We start from the raw sequence: 17176 nt of genomic DNA, 5'->3' as shown, positions 1-17176 counted from the left end.
GTGTCTGTCTCTGACCTCTTGGTTCCCTTCTGGACATTTGCCCTAAGCAGCCTTTCCCCTGTGTGTTTGTCTGAGGGTTCTGCTAGATATGGAGATCCTGGCTCTCCTGGGTTTCTCTTGTAACCTGGTAGATTATTTCTGCTTTGTCACAGAGTCCAGCTAAGCCAGAATCTGCACCTGTCCCCTTGCCTTTGAAGTCGGAAGAATAGCTCATTGTTTCTTTCCCATTGTCCTAACACAGACTCCTAGAGGGGTGCTTTCCTGTAACCCGCCTTGCTGTCAGGGTTGGCAGTCTTCAATCATCAGGTTCTTGTTGCTTGAAAGCAAAGGCCTTGCTTTATCCAGCTTAATGCTTTTATAACTGCTGCCTCCTGTCACTTGGAATTTTCTTGTCTGAGAATGGTGCTACATAGGAAGCCTAGGTTGGCCATTTAGATTGCCATGTCTGTGTCTGACAACATGTAGCCTATTGGCTTAAAAGCCTCACTGTGCATATAAGTCACGTAGGCAATTTCTCAAAGACAAAACCCCCAGTCCAGTTTCAATAATAATGTGACCCTGGACTGTTTCGGTATCCAGGTCACCCTGACACCAGTTTAGTCCAGCACCATGGAATGCGGTTTGGGTGCAGTTGTCACTCCAGGTGGGATCCTCTACTCCTCTTATACCTTGATCTGTTGGCCTTCAACTTCCCATGTTTGTGAGCTGCATAAATGTACGTTAGCATAGCATTGACATAATTTTGTAAACAAATTTTGACTCGACTTTCCACTCAGTGGAATGAAATGCAGTGCTTAACACTGTTTAAAATGATTTCACCTTGGAGATGAGCATCAAGCGATGCTTCCCGAGGTCTGGCTGGTAAAACCACAACAAGCAGGTAGAGCGAGGTGACATCTAGGGCCTTGTCAGTTAACTCGTGTCCTGCCCTTGCTTCGCCTGAGCACAGTTTGTGACTTCTTGCTATATAAAGTTCATCTCTGTGATATCAATTTTTAAAAGCACCTGGAAAGTACCCGAGGACTTGCTAAAGGTATGGATCATGGATACTCTGATGTAACATGCAATAAAACTCATTGCTCAGTAGAGATTAGTAAGAAGAGGCCATGCAAAGTGTCAGTTTGAATGCAAACAAGATATCCCAACACAGCTTTTGGTGTGGTGTGGTGTGTTTCTGGCATGAAACTCATCATAGAGTGCTGCCGTATCTCAATGTTGTTTGTAGGTAACCCTAGAATGATTTCAGTTTTTAAAGAACGCTTTGATCAACACACAATCACTAAACCTAGGACAAGAGTCTGTTTCTAGCTGTGTGAACACTTCATGTTCAATTTAAAATAATAATGGCTGCTCAGCAGATAAAACCTGCCTGTGGGTCTCAGCTTGCAATTTCCATCTTCACAAATCCTGCTGGGGCTGTGAGCCCTTGGTAATGTGATTTCAGAGAACAAAACTGCACAAACATAATAAAAAAGAGCAATATTTGACCAGAGGAGAGAAAAACCGATGCCCCCAGGAAAGCCCTGATTGAAAGTGAAAGCCTCCAGACAGTATCCGTGTGCGCGTGGCTAGTGCCATTCCCAAAGGGGCTTGGCCGACTCTCTCCTTGGAGGGAGCTGTCATCTATAAGTACCTGAAAACTGCTTTTAAAAGATTTCTGTGAGAAGTCACAAGTGCCACTGTATCTTGTGTCTGTGCAAGTTTACTGCTGACAGTGTCTAAGGTCTGGCAGGGAAGCCCATAGTAAGCGACAGAGGAGACGCCCACTGCGTTATGAGCAGCTTGTATCCTTCCTATGTTTTACACGTGCACAGCCTGCTCTAGCTGTGCCCACTCCTTATTTTCTGGGCTATAGCATCTGACAAAGAGAGAATAATGTGCGATTAAAAAAATTGAAGAGAGTGGACAATCCTGTTCTACTAGATTTGAAGAAAAAAAAATAAACTTCAAAAACATGTACTGACATAGAAGAGTCAGGCAGCTGTCAGGATTCCTGCCCCGTGGGTCCTAGCTCTGTGCATACGTTGTCCTGTGGACACCAACCTCCGTGCATGCCTGACCCTGTACACACCTGGCCTGTGAAACCTTACTCCATCAACATTGGCTCTTTGCAACCTGGTCCTCCTCATGCCTGGCTCCTTGGATACCTGGCTCCTCCCATCCCCTCCTCACTGGTGGAAGGACAGCCTAGGAGGAGGGGTTTCAGGGCCCAACGTATCCAGAGTCCCCACACCTATAGTCCGCATCCAAGGGCTCAGAAAAACAAAAGACAGACTGACTGCAAGGTCAAGGTCTTGACAAAGGCTCTCCTGTCCTCAGAGGTATTTAGAGGAGTTTACACTGTAAACCACAATTGGAGTAGAAACATGCTGTGAACGGTGGGTTTGCTGCCATCCCCACCTGCCTCAGTAAATTCTCATTATGCTCTGCTGCAGAAGACGACTAAGGAGGCACAAAAAATGCTCAGGTTTCTTCCCCACAGCTGAGAGGTGTGTCGCTATTGCTGTGATAAAACCCCCCAGGAAAAAAGAGGGAGTAATTCACTCCAGCTGTTTCAGAGCTTATGGCTCATGGCTGGCTCCATGCTGTGGGCCTGACCGAGGGGCTGAGATGCTACAGGGGAAGACCAAGGTGTTGTTTACCTGCTACTCTCCTCATAGCTGTGAGAAATACCTGACAGCTTAAAGGAGGGCAGACTCATTCTGGCCCACAGCTTGAGAGCATACAGCCCACGATGTTGGAGAAAGCATGGTGGCAGTCACAGCTTGCACTAGAACAGCAGGCCCTTTGCACCCAGCGGTTACCCGGTTGGAACTGCACAGACCTGTGTCTGCCAGCTATTTAAAGAAAGGTTCCACAACTGCCTCAAACAATGCCGCCATCTGGGGACCAAGTATCCAAACACTGAGTGTGTCAGAGTTATTTCACATTCAGACAGGAATGTGGGAGAGAGCTTCTGACCTTAGGGTAGCCTGGAAGCTGAGTGAGCAATAGGAAGGGGCCAGGATAAGATATACCCCCTCCAGTGTCATGGCTACCACTTTCAACCAGACTTCACCTTGTGGTGTCTACCGCCTTCCAATATTATCATCATATGACTACTCTATCAGCAGACTAACACATTTAGCAGGTGATGATCAAACCACCTTTGACTGACTGGATCCAGCATCTGGGGACCCTCCTTTGACAGATGACTGTTTGGAGGGATGTGCCATATCTAAACCTTAAAAGGTAACCAAAGCCCACTTCTAAATGCGGTGAACAAAAATAAGCTTAATTCTTGCTTTTTATACCAGGCAGGAACTTCCATCAACCCAAGACAACTCCACAGCAGTTCCCCAGTGGCAACAGAGAGCTTGCCACATTCCGCATTTCAGGCCAGAGAACCACCATTTAAAGTACACCGTGCTCATGGAAGAAGGAATACCCATACTCCCTTCTCTGTAGGGTCCTTGGAAGATGAGCCCCAGCTCTCTATTACTTGGGCTTCTGCTCCTAGACATTAACCCTGAGCAGCTGCCTCATAGAGCAGGCCTCTCTCCCAGATGGGCACTGCCCCTTCCCGCCTCCTCTGCCTCCATGAAGGGTTACTTCACATGGGCCAGCACAGGAAATTGCTTGGCACAAAAGCTGTCTACTTATGCCGTGGCAGCTCTGCCAAAGAACAGTGTGCAGACCCTAAGCTTTCCTGGATGACAGCAGGGTGCTAGGTTAGCAAACAGTACTTCAGGGCACCTATGCTGCAAAACATACAGCAAGCACAAACCTCCGGTCCAGGACGGGACCCTCCTCCTCTCTTCCTATGTGGGGGTGAGGATACAGGAGAGGTAAGTCTGATAGTTCCTCCCTGCATTCCTGAGATCAGTGAGTTTGTGATATCGTTCCCCTTCTGTAGAGGCACAACTGGACAGAGAAGAGTCAGGCCAGGATATTCTGAGTCAAGATATACAATTTCATTCTGAATTACCACCATAGGCAATTGCCCCACCCCCAACACACACACACACACACACACACACACACACACACACACACACACACACACACTACACACATACACACTCATAACCATCCCAGTGCCTGTTATTTTCCGGGGAAAACCCTGCAGAACAGGAAACAAGCTGGAGAATGTGGTATTAAAGGTGATTTTAACAGCTGGAGGAATTGGAATCGGTTCAAACATAATTGCACCCATGTATTCACAACAGAGATGAGAAAACAGGAAGCTCTGGAAGTTACAGGGAGCTGCCCCCACGTCTGATGCCCAGAGGATGCTCAAAATGCAGAGGACGGCTGTGAAAGGGTGGCTCAGCGGACTGGACATCTGCACTCTACTTCTCCAAACAACACAGATTTTGGAAAAGGGCCTTACCTTATTAAAATATGGGCCTTAAATAAAAATTGCAGTGATTTTAAATGTGAATCTATGCTGTAGGTTAAATATGAAATGTCTCCCATAGGGTTCCATTTTAAACGCTGAGTCCCTAGCCTCTGGACCGTTATGAAGGACCTGGAATCTTTAAGAGGTGGGGCCTTGCTGGGTAAGGGGGTCAGCGAAGAGTTGGAGGGCTGCATTTCAGGCTCTGGCCTACAGTCTCTGCTCTATTATGGTATAAGCAGCCAGCTACCACAAACTCCTCCTTGCCTTCCCATCATGATGGGTTGAAAACCCTCCGAAACTGCAATCCAAATAAATCCTCTCTGAGGTATTTTGCCACAGTGCAGAGAAAAGTAATTAATAAAACTGTTTAGAGTATAATTGTCTAACTGACTTTTATAAATAGGTCTCATCTTATGGGGGGGGGAGAAAGATATACATCATCTGTGTTTGCTAAAAAAAAAAAAAAGCAAGTCCAGATTTGAATGTAGTATGAGGGAAGTATTTTTTCCAGCAAGATCCAAATATAGATAAAGTATAGTCACATTTCAGGGTGAATCTCAGGACAAATAAAATATGGACTTCTTCAAAAAGAGACTTACAAACAAATAGTTTTCAGGATGCAGAGGTGTAAGGATGAGAGACGAGATGCAGCTAGCTGTAAAAATTTGCACCGACTTCCCCAGTTTAGGAGGAAAAAGTTTTTTTTAAGAAAGCACTTTTTAATAACCAGGTAATGAAGATTGCTGTCAGTATGTAATTTAGGGTAACTATTTGATGTCAGAGATGATGGGTTATTTTGACTGATGCTCTGCAGCCCCCTTTAGAAGAACTATTCCTAGTAGATCTTACATATCTCTTATTGTGAAAACAGAGATTCCCTGCTTCATTTCAGGGAAAAGGCATGCCATCACTCCGTCAATCTTGTCACTTTTCTCTCAGTGTTGGTGACTGTGTTATGGTAAATTTTACAACAGCGGTTATACGCCTCCTGGTTTTATTGTCTTGTTACATGTAATAATCACGCCACCACGCCACGGTCAGCCGTAGCTCACCTATTCCTTCTTTTGTGATTCAATGCCCCCAGTGGGCACCAGCCATGCCTTCCCATGCTCCTAGCTGGGTACCTTCAGGTGCATCTTTCGGGAAGCAGGACTAAGATGTCTACCTCAGGTCCTTTGTCAAAGAGCAAAGTGTAAAAGCGCCGAAAGTGAGGTCTACAGTATAAGTGCTCTGCAGACAGTAATGGGCCTTCTACTGTGAGAGCAGAAAATGGCTCTTCATCAATGATGCAAATACGGAACTGCGAGTATCATCAGCTCATCAATGATGCCTGTATCTAGGGTAATACAGGACAACAGTCACTAGAGCCATTTGCTTTCCTCTGCTGACTTGTGTCAACTGACTGTCAATATGTTACCCAGACTGGCTTTTTCAAACTCCCAAGCTCAATTGATATTCTGTCTCTGTTTCTGAGTAGGTAAGATGATAGCTGTGCTGTTGTGGCTGGCTCAAAACTAATTTTTTTTAAACTCAAGTGATGGCTGTGAAAATCAGGATGCTGCTTGTCTACGGACCCAAGGCTTGTGAGTATGTGGCTCATTTTTTGTTAGTTACATAAGCCAAATTTTAAATTACTAAAGATCATTTAATCTGTTAGAGCAAGAAATTGCGGTATGTCGTAACTACATGAACAAACATGAATCTTTTCCCCCCGGAGTTCTACCTGAATGTGAAGGTGGGAAAGGATCTATTATAAAGACACTTTAAAAGCAACTGAGGGATGCTAAGATTCTACTTCTCCACCAAGGTCTATGTGGATAATAAACCCACCTACCCAGAGTGAAGCTGGTCCCTGCATTAGGAGGCAGACCCAGGGTAGCAGGCGCTGGTGGCTGCAGTCAGTTCTGAGGTCTTAGGTTAGGGGAGGGGAGGCACAGGATTAAGTCTCATGGCAAATATACAATGCTAACGCTTCCGTGGTGTTTTCTATGAATTTTGAATAAATCCTCACTGTTCCTCTTTCATGTGAGTCTTCTGGTACTCTCCTAAAAACAACTTGAGACCCTATTGGTAAGGGTGTCTGAAACCCAGAGGCTACGTTGGATCCTACCTCAAAATGAAGAATAGTGCTTTCCCTGCGATTATGAACCACTGGTTTAAGGTGTCTTAGTGGGTATTAGGACAAAGACACCACATGGGAGTAAATTTCAATGGAACTGATTAATTCCCATTTCATCGTTTCTTCCAGAATATCTGCATGTGCGTCTGCTGGATCATGGACAATTTCCCCCTCAACCCTGGGCCCTTGGGACTGAGGTTCCCAAATTATGAGGTCAGGGGATTGCACGTGCTTACTGTGTGGCTGCAGTGTCCATTCAGGTGCAGGCCACTGTCAAAGAGAGGCGACGAGGCCCTGCTGCTGTGGTCACTGGATGGCCCGGGGGACCCTGAAACAAAACGAAAGGCATTCATTCCAGATGTGGTTGTCAGCTACATCACGTGTGACCATATGACTGCAAGATAGCTAAGCACGCTACTAGGACCGGCAGTCCATTGCGAGGCCCCTCTCAGAGATGTTTGGGGGTGACTCTCTGGCCTACTTTATTAGCCAGAGGTTCCCCTCCTTTCCTAGAACCTGGCCATCCCATCAGTGATCCTAATGCAACCACTTGCCAGGCGTGTTACAAAGCACTATCAGGGTGCAGAGCAGGGCTGTGTCTACAATAGGACCATGTGCCCTTGCAGCCTCTCGCCTGACTCCATTATTATGACATATTCTCTCAGAGTTGCTGATTGGTGGATGGCATTTGGGTCTGTCAGTGCTACAGACAGGCAGCATGAAAATGTAGACAATGCAAGCAAAGAATGGGTAACCCTACATTGGTCACACTTCCCAGCTTTTAAGAACTGAGATAAAATTCATTTGTGTATTATTTACAAATGCAATGAATTCGCTTGTATAAAAAGAAAAAAATAAATGTAGCATGTGTACCGGCAGTAACCAGCCCTGCTTTCCAGATTGGGTGGCTGATAGAGTTTCCTGCTGTGTCTTTTGGCAGCTAAGCCACCCGCTCTTATGGGAGATGATCTGACTCAAAAGGTTTTCTCGGGGATAACATGTAAAGGCGGTTCCCAGCACATTTGACCCAGTCCAGAGACAACAAGTGTTCAATTACTGCAGCTCCCTTTAAAATCAACCCTGCGACCGGCTTTCACACAAACTCAACAATCAAGTTAAACTAGTAGTTTCATTACGAATTGTTAAGGGAAGCTTGAGGCCATTCCCAAGGCTTCAGGCCATTCACTCAAGGTCTCGAGGGTCACTCTAAGAAAAAGACTGTATTCTGTGACTACTCCCAGCCCCACTGTTTTCTGCAGACAGTAAGTGTGGGCAGACCCAGTGTGTCACTTCTTCCATTTTTGTGGTAATGTCTTATAAGGGCAGACAGCTAAACACCACTGCCTGATGACCAGACTCCCATAGAGAATGAACATCTGGCAGCACATAGGAAACCCTCTAGAATCCAGGAGCAGAGAGACGCCCCTGAGATTAGGCCTTCTGAGCCTTTGGAAAGCAAGCAGAAGTTCTGAGGACAACGCAGTGGCAGACTAGCTGCAAATCGTGGTGATTATGTAACGCTATCAAGAAAAGGAAACAGGGAGGCAAGTCCTCTCCCCACCAGCCACCTGCAGGAAAACACAGGGAGAAGGGAACCAAGAACTTGGTGGCACCATACTGCATGTCAGTACTTGATCATGTCATCTCATCCCTGGGACTGTGTGTAGTAAACCGTCAGCCCTCCTCAGTGCACACGGACATGGGGTGCCTAGTGACAAAAAAGGCTCAGAGGCTGACTGCTCATCTCCAGTCTACCTGTGCACTTCCCGACATGCATACCCCAGGAAGTCAGTGCCCCCTTTCCCATCTACGCCGTATCTGTTAGGACAAGGACTATAAAGCACTTCACCATATTCTTATGTGGTCTGGGAGACACAAGAACTCTATGTGTTTATTTGAATAAACCACACTGACAAGTGAGCATTTCTCTGCTCATTTAGTACCCCAGATACATACAGTTGTTGCCTAGTGGACTCTATCCCAGCTCAGGCTTTTGTTACTGTATATTACAGAGTGCTGTTTTTTGCAATAGCACTTAATATTTTGTTGTTATTGTTGTTGGTCTTGTTTTTAGCATTTCATGTACACTTTAGGATAGTCCATGCAATGCTTTACAAAGTCTTTCATTTATATACAGAACCAACTTGTCATTATTTGTAAGAAAGATGAAAACATTTTGAACCGCCTGTATACCCCTAAATCCCTAAGGTAATGCTGTTGCTCTGGGTGACACATGATAAATGCCACCATAAACACATGTCTGAAGAAGCAATGGGTAGTAAGTGCAGAAATTTAAAATTGATAGTCTTTTGTAGACATTGGATTCATTGTAGAAATTCATTAATTTCTCAGTAACTGTCAGTTTTTCTTCTGTATCCCCAAAATAGCTTCACCAGATCATCCATTTATGTGTGTGTGTGTAGGGGGAACATGCTCCTCTGTGAGAAGGTGCATGTGTGTGGAGAGGTACATGTACATGTATCCATGTAGGTTTTGAAGTCAGAGGATAACTTCATCCACCTTTCCTCAGGCAATCTCCATCTTGTATTTTGAGTTGGGTCCTCTCACTGGCTTGAAGCCCACGAAGTAGGCTAGGTAGGCCCAGGAAGCCTCATTTCTCTGCTTCTTCTGAAATGGGATCATAACTGTGTCTCTCAATGCCTAGCTGTTTATATGTAGGTCCTGAACAATGTTTTCAAGACAAGTACTTTATTGCCTAAGCTATCACCCAACCCAGTATTAGCAATTGTTTTTTCTCAATATATGTTTTTATTTAAATCAGAAACGTGAATGTTTCACATGTCAATCCCAGCTCCCTCTCCCACCCCTCCTCCCTTGTCCCTCCACCAGCCTCCCCAGCCCCCCACCTAATCCCCACATCATTCCCCAGGGAGGGTGAGACCCTCCTTGGGGGGATCTCTAAAGTCTGTCATTTCATCTTGGGCAGGACCTAGGCCCTTCCCCATGTGTCTAGGCTGAGAGAGCATCCCTCCATGTGGGATGGGCTCCAAAAGATCATTCATAAACCATGGTGAACACTGATCTACTACCCAAGGCTCCAGTGATTTCTGTGGCCTCCTCCCTGGCACTACGTTCATGGATCAGTCTCCTATTGGCCTCTCAGGCATCAGTCTGGGATTCAAGAGCTCCCCCTTATCCAGTCAGCTGTCTTTGTGGGTTTCACCATCATGGTCTTTACCCCTTTGCTCATCACTCCTCCATCTATGTCACTGGGTTCCAGGATTTCAGTTCAGTGTTTAGCTGTGGGTATCTGTCTCTTCTTCCAGCAATTGTTAATTGGATAAATAGTTGTTATAAAAAAACAAAAGGAAAATACATACAATCGATAGTTACAAAACTCTTTCCTTCAAGGACTGTACTATAGTCTATAAAGCTCTATGGCTACTTTGGCTAGAGTCCAGACAGCAGAGCCACAGAAGGAAACATTCTGGAAGATGCTCTAAGCTAAATATGGCAATATCATAGGGCCCAGAATTCCCTTCTCTAGGTAGAGACATAACAAAGATGTCCAAACAAAGCCTGTTGATGAATGTTAGCAGCAGCATATTCATAACAGCCCAGAAATAGAAGCAAGTGTTCGTTAGCTGAAGAGTGGATGGAGCAAGGCCCTACAACCATATAAAGCAGAGTTATGCAGCTGTGGCAGATGCATGCTACCTCACCAGTGAACTTTGAAAACGTCATGGTATGTGGAAGGAACAGCCAGCCAAGGTCACACACTGTATGAGTACACTGATACACATTTCCAGAAAAGGCAAATCCACAGAGGCAGAAAGCAGTGACTTTTAGTGGCTGGGGGAGCAGAATAGGGGCTGAATGCTAGCTTGTGGGGGACCTCCTCTGAGTAGCGGAATGTCAAGAAATGTAATCAGTAGTGATGGTGTATAACACAGTGAACTACCATAGCAATGTGCAAGGTCTATCTGTATAAAAATGCCAAGTGTCTGAGATTCTGAAAAAAATACACAGGTCTGTTCACTCAGTCCCACTGGCTATTTATTTTCCCATTAATATCAATTTAAAAATGCTGAAGTGGACATTTTTCTCTACTGTTGTTATGTTTTTCTAGATCAGCAATCACCTCTGTGGGGCAGATGTTGCTTCAGACAAACAAGCAACCCAACAGAATCCACTCAGGCAGAAGCAATTTTACCTCAGTGATGTGTATTCATCAGAGGCCATTTTGCATGGATTTATGAAATGATTATGGCCCTTGTGTTTAAATTTTTATAGATACTGGGATTGAACTGTTTTAGGTTGTAAAGAACCAAATAAAAGGAGAATGCACATCTCTAGAATTAATGGAGAACTCGGCGTCTATCCCTGGAGCTCTCTGCATTGTCCCTGAGTAGCCACAATGCCTAGGCTCTGCACAGGCCCTCAGTAAGAAGGCTCACAGAAGTCCCTAGATAGCAGAAAGCTATGGGCCAAACACTCAGATTCCAGTCAAGCCTGTGAATAGAAGTACTGTAAGGTTTCTGGGTTTCAAGAGTTTGGAGGGAAACAGCAGCTTCAGAGTCATGCTCACCTTTCCTTTTCAAGAAACAGATGTTGAGATCCTTGTGGCTGCCAGTTCTACAAGTGTTAGCAGACACCAAACACTCACCATCTCTTTCTCAAGAAATGTTATTGACCTTTGAGGGAAGGTAGGGAGAGCTATGTAAGTGTTCTGTTGTTGTCTATGTGGTTCCTGCTGTCTATTGGGCCAGGCTATAACTACCCCTGACTTTCAATCTCAGTACAAAGGCACACTCAGAACACAAAGTTATGCCCATGAAGCAGGTGAAAGACACTCACCTGGAGGCAGGATGCTATAGATGAGACTCTACTTTGCAAGAATAAAATGGAAAAGAAATTTAACACTGCCACAAATCATATCCTGGGGAACAGTGCTGGGGGTTGGGTACAGCCTCCCTTTTACACAGTATTACAAGCTCCCATCACTTCCAATTAGGAGATTCCCAGCATCCTTATGTAGGTTGGATACATGTGCTTCAAAGACCACACACTAAAAGGCTTAGTCTCAGCCTGCAGCATTACTGGTAGGCAGAGGATCTGATAGAATGTGGCACTCATGCAGACGATATCTAAAGGGAGGTGTTCATCAAATACCTCTGCTCAGAGCTTAGGGAACTCCATGAGAGTGTAGGCAGGAAGAGTGTAAGAGCCAGAGGCACGGAGGACACCAGGAGGACAAGGCTCTCTGAATCAGATAAGCAAGGTGCATATGGGCCCACAGAGACTGGAGCACCAAGCATAGGGACTGCATAGGTCTGTCACCAGGTCCTCTACATATATAGTGTAGCTTTTAGCTTAGCATTTTTATGGGACTCCCGAGTGTGTGAATGAGTGGGCCTCTGACTTTGGTCCCTGCTCTTGGGACTCTTTTCCCCACTGGGTTGTCATGCTCAACTTCAATATGGTAGGGTTTTTTTCTTTATTGTATTATATTTTATTTTGTCCAGAAAAAAAGAGAGAAGAGAAAAAGAAGCGGCACTTAGTGGGAAGAAGTTAGGTGATGTACCCTTGGCACCTTCTTATCTCTCTCTCTCTGCTTTTTGACCACTAATGTAAGCAGCTGCCTCTACCGTGCATCCCTGGTGTGGTGCTCTGGGCCCAAAGCAAGAGAGTCAAATGACAATGAACTGAAATCTCTTCAACTGTGACCAGACAAACCAGAAATCCTCCAAAGGGCTGTTCCCCCCAGTGTTTTGTTTTAGCCATGGGGCACTGAGAATCTTTAAACTCCCCTCCCGGGGAATTTCAGAGAGGGCAGGCATTTTCTATCCTTGATGATCCATGAGTCCCACATTGATAGCAGTGGGAGTGGCCATCACAGTAGCCCACTCTGCTAGTCACACTTACACTTCTCACCCTGTTAGAGAACTTCTGTCTACATTCAAAGGGACGTATTTCCTGGCTCAGCTTTCCAACTACGGAGACCTGCTCCTGACTTCACTCTCTGAGTTTGTATAATTGGTCAAGAAGAGGAAATACTGAAAAGTACTCCTTATAATTCTCTCATTGTGTTTTATGTTTGTCTTCTTTTATCATCCTACTGTTCTTGTTCTCTGTGTGCGTGTCTAGGGCTCCTCCCCTCATTAAATTCCTTTATTTATTCCATTTCAAACCTCCCCTGATAGCACTGGTAGAATACCGAGTCTTGAACCACCCTGTCATGTCCTTCCCACACTATTTAAGTGACTTGTAGAAGAGTGCTTGTCACCTACTGCTCTTCCTCCATTTCAAGAACACAGGGTAGGTATCCACTTTAATCCATGAGTCTGCATACAGGGTCCCCATTTCTCTAATAGTGAATATCATGATTACTCCCTGTGGTCTCTTGGAGATGATGAGCTCAAGGGTCCCAGGGAGAAGACACTAGAAGGAAGGTCTGAATCTAATGACTCTTCGGACAGAGCATGAAATGGATGCATGGTCAGGATCCACAGCTGACAGAGCCTTGGGAGCAGCCCCCAGGCCACTTACATAGTAAGCAGGGAGATGCTAACAGCATGGTTACAATGATGAAAGAGAAGGAAGGTGAGCATGTGGGATGGACCACGGAGAAGGAGCCACGCTTTCTTGCAAGAAGCAGATGGAGAGAGGAGTCAGTCAGGACAGGAAAGAAAAGCTAGCCCAGGCCAAGTAGGCTCCTGCTGCTGTCAGCTGCTGCTGTACTTGCAGCTGCTGAAAGTTAGCTTTATGGAGGCTGAGCCTTGCCTTTCAGATCTGTCCTAGAAGTAGAGGACAGCATCCAGAAGAGGGCCCACTGATATCCAAAGAAAGAGCAGGACCTTCTGTTAAATGTGACATCTATGGAGAACAAGTTAAGGACACAAGCAATGCTCAGCCAAGAGCTTTTCTAGGCTTGACATTTATCAGAGTCCAGCTGGGTCAAATACAGGAGAGTATCACAAGCTCTGCCCCATCATGGTAGATACTGTGCAGTGTACGTTAGCATGACCAGACTGTATACTTAATATGAGGTCAACCTAGATATTATGGATACAAACTACTCGACATATATGCACGTGAATAAATGTGTAGGTATTTGTGTGTGCATGTGGGCATGTTAGTGTACAAATGAGTGTGTGCATGTATGAATGTTAGTGTATGTGTGAGAATATGTTAGTATGTGATTGTGTGTATGTGTGTGTGTGTGTGAATGTAAATAATAGCAGGGAGTTCATGTGAAGGAAGACACAGAGTTGTTTCTGATTATGATGCCTGGAGTACCTTAGGATCCTGTTGTCCTCTGTCTAAATCAGTCTTCTCCCTGAGCATGTTCTTGAGAAATAATTTATACCCACTGTGCCAAGATACATGGATAAATAATGTGGGAAGGAAGAGAATCCCACAATACCCTAAAGTCTTTCCCCTTTCCACTTACCTAATGGGAGCTTCAGAAATGAGGGTGCTTCCCTGAGGTACTCAACAGTGATGGTAACATCATCTCCAGCAGTTCTCAGAAGATGAACCTGTTCAGAAGGTGAGAATAGCCCTTCACCATCACAGAATGAGACAGAGTGAAAAACAAAGTTTCTGACAATCTTTCCTGCTCATGTCAGAGTTACTTCTGAGACACTGACACTCCATAGGACTAAAACGGGGTAAAGACAATTGGCTATGTGTATCTAAGAGTGCTTGTGCTTTGTCTATGGATGTGTGGACATCGAAGCACCCATGTTTATTCACCAGGCAAGGCTGCCGACATGACCCATAGTGTAACCTACCAGAAAGTAAGATCCTGTGCATAAGAACTCAGTTTTCTGGTACAAATAGCCAAATGTCAGACACTGGCAAAAGACACACCAGATGAGTGACTGTGATATAAACATAATTTCAAAGATCAAGTATCACTTTAAACTCAAGAAAATTCATGTGGGTTTGATTTTAGTAACACTTCTCATATCCATGTCATTACTTAGAGAACCTAAAGTCAGCTTTTGTGGATTTTATTAAAACACTATTGGTCTACATGCTATAAATCTATTAGGACCAATTGGGGCCCCATCATGCATGCAGTCACAAAGTTTCACCATCCAAGGCTCATCAACTGTCTCCTTGAACTTTACCACTGTATGCTCCTGACAAAACTCCCACATTCTCCCTGCTCTCCAATTTCTTCATACATCACCCTCGGCAATTCTTACTTGGATAACTACAGTGTAGAATATTGGTTTAAACTCTTGGGGGAGCAGGGGAATGGACTGAAGAGTGAAGAGAGACAGTTGAAGGTTCTCTGGCCTGTAGTATCAACATTTGTCTATGTCTTTCATGGTCAGGACTACCTACCTGTTCAGCTGCATCTGATCACACCCTCTGACCCGAACAGATCTTGAGATGACCAGACCTTTTAAACAGACCAGACATTTCTCTGTGCTGAATAGAGCCTGCTCTAGGCCACCTCCATGGCACGACTCTTCCACCATGTCCTTAGGCCTCTACTGGACCATGGCCTCACGCATACTTCCTTTCCACTGGAGTTGCTGAAACCTCACCCCTACCCTGCCTACTCTCATTATTCATTTTGAATGTCCCTCCCCTTATTGTTGTCACTAGTGACCAGGAGTTTATAGTACCCATGCCACAGACATGTCAAGTGTATTTTCTCCCTGTACCTACGAGGTCCTGAGTATTAACTTGCCTTATAGTTTTCAGGGTTCAACCCAAAGGCGAGGCTGAGCCAACCTGATCCCATCTCCCTACAGCATTCACCCCTTCACCTGCTGTTCATCAAGGGCACACAAACTAAGCAAAGGAAAGGACATATCACTCATCGCTCCCTGCCTTGGACAGCTGTCACCCCCAAATGTCCAGTCTCTATCTTCAAAATCCTGTTAGTACAAACAGACCAGAAGAAGTGTACTTCACACCAAGTAAGGAATATATTGAACTGAGCAGGATGAAGGCTCCTCCTTGCTTGGAACATAGCTCAAGAGGTGACCCATTGACACTTGTTCCTTAGCTAGTCCAAGGAAGTATGACTGTCTTTCCTTGGCAAGCAAAAATTCAGGAGTATGTGAGAAACGCTGCACCCTCTGTCTTCAGCAAAGGGATGGCCTTGTAAATCTCACCTGAGGATTCCTTAACTCTGGACACCAGATGCTTAACAGTGGGCAGGGGATAGCTGTAAAGGCTTGTTAGTGGGCATTCACCTGTAATATCCTGTATCCTGAGATGCCAGTGCAGATTAATTCCAAAGAACAGAGACAGATATGGTTGAGATGTGTGAAACTCCCGTTGTCACACCTTTGAACAGCTCTCTTCACTGCCCACACAGCACAGTCAGGTTACAACTGTCCTGTAGATCTGCAGGGGTGTGTGTGTGTGTGTGTGTGTGTGTGTGTGTGCACGTGCGTGCGCGTGCGTGTGTGCACGTGTGTGTGCATTCCCTGTTGAATTATTAAATAAAATAAAATTACATCTCTTTAATTCATTCCACAGCCTTTCAGCAGAGCAAGTGTGGCTTCAAGCATTAAATCTGTCATCACATATTTATATGATCACGTATTTATAGGTACCTTAATAGATAATTTCGCCTGAGAATAAAAGGGCCATCAAGAAGAGAACTTTAATTAAAGGTTAGAGACGTTTTGTTATTTCTTAAATCTCGAAATGCTCACATTTCTCTGATCTTTCAGGGTAATATGTGGTTGAGACATAGGTCGTGACTCACTAGCAATTCTTTCCTTCTAGGTCAAAGCCTGTGTATGGAGCAAGAAAAAAAAGGCATTGACCCTGGATGCCACCATGTTCTCAATGACCTACAGCTCTCTTTCTCCCTTGGCAGATTGCTGCCTTGGGCTGACAGGAGCTGGAAGCAGCTCCTTCTGCTAGCAGCAACCATATTTGCTTTTGTAATTGCTGCTGTTCCCCAGAGACAGCTGCTTTGAGCCACATCCCTGACTGTAGTACATATCTCTCTGGGCCAGTTGGTACAGACTACTGTTCTCATCTCTGAATTCTGGCCATGTCCTCATAGGTAAGCCTTTTTGAAAAGGATCCCACATCTTAATTATTTTCTATACTTCTACATGTGATTAGCTAAAGGTTAACTCTTCAGATTATCCAGACCCACAGCAAACAAACACTAGAAATTTCCTTCTCAGGGTTTGGGTCCTGGAGTTGGCAAATCTGAGCTCAGCACGTTAGCAGAGTTGATTCCCATGACACATTCACTGTCTTTCAGCAGGAGAACTGTGTGTTCACCCATAGAAAGAGACACTCTCATGTTCTTAGGGTCATCTCCCAAGGGCCCTACTTCCAAGTACTCTCTCTATAAGAAAGGACTGATGGCAGCCCAAAGTAAGGATACTGGGACCTCAGATCTATAGAGTCCCCCAGATTACTGGGGACATGAGTGGTTGCTCTGTTTGGGTAGACTTGAGGCAGTTTCAGAAGAGTCACTGCCCAATTTCAGATACAAAAGTATTTAAAAATACAATGAAAGAATGCATATGTTCTGTCATCATTCCCATCTCAAACTTCCAGGCCAATGTAAAGATGATTTTTTCCTTCTAAAAACAGTCATAGTAAAGTCCTGTCTCTGATCTCAGAGGAAATTTGGTCTTATATGCAAAAACCCATTTATCTCCATTTGCCTAGTGACCACATAAGAGAATCTTCAGTATCTGTGACGTGTAGGAGTG

At 44.9% G+C, this 17176-nt stretch overlaps 1 protein-coding gene across 3 annotated transcripts in view; it reads right to left on the bottom strand.

The window, feature by feature from the left end:
- Sntg2 (syntrophin gamma 2) overlaps nt 1–17176 on the bottom strand; it is a 197876-nt gene that overhangs the window by 83867 nt on the left and 96833 nt on the right. For all 3 annotated transcript variants that reach the window (XM_040730870.1, XM_040730872.1, XM_040730871.1), the window contains exons 7-8: nt 13915–14002; nt 6737–6828 (exon numbers count right to left, since the gene is read on the bottom strand). In XM_040730870.1, coding sequence (XP_040586804.1) covers nt 6737–6828; nt 13915–14002 — 180 coding nt within the window. The remainder of the gene's footprint in view (nt 1–6736; nt 6829–13914; nt 14003–17176) is intronic.

The sequence above is a fragment of the Mesocricetus auratus genome, unplaced genomic scaffold (genome assembly GCF_017639785.1).
Source record: "Mesocricetus auratus isolate SY011 unplaced genomic scaffold, BCM_Maur_2.0 Super-Scaffold_100024, whole genome shotgun sequence".
Lineage (NCBI taxonomy): Eukaryota > Metazoa > Chordata > Mammalia > Rodentia > Cricetidae > Mesocricetus > Mesocricetus auratus.
Note: the sequence above shows the minus strand (reverse complement) of the source record. Positions and strands in the feature narration are given on the sequence as shown.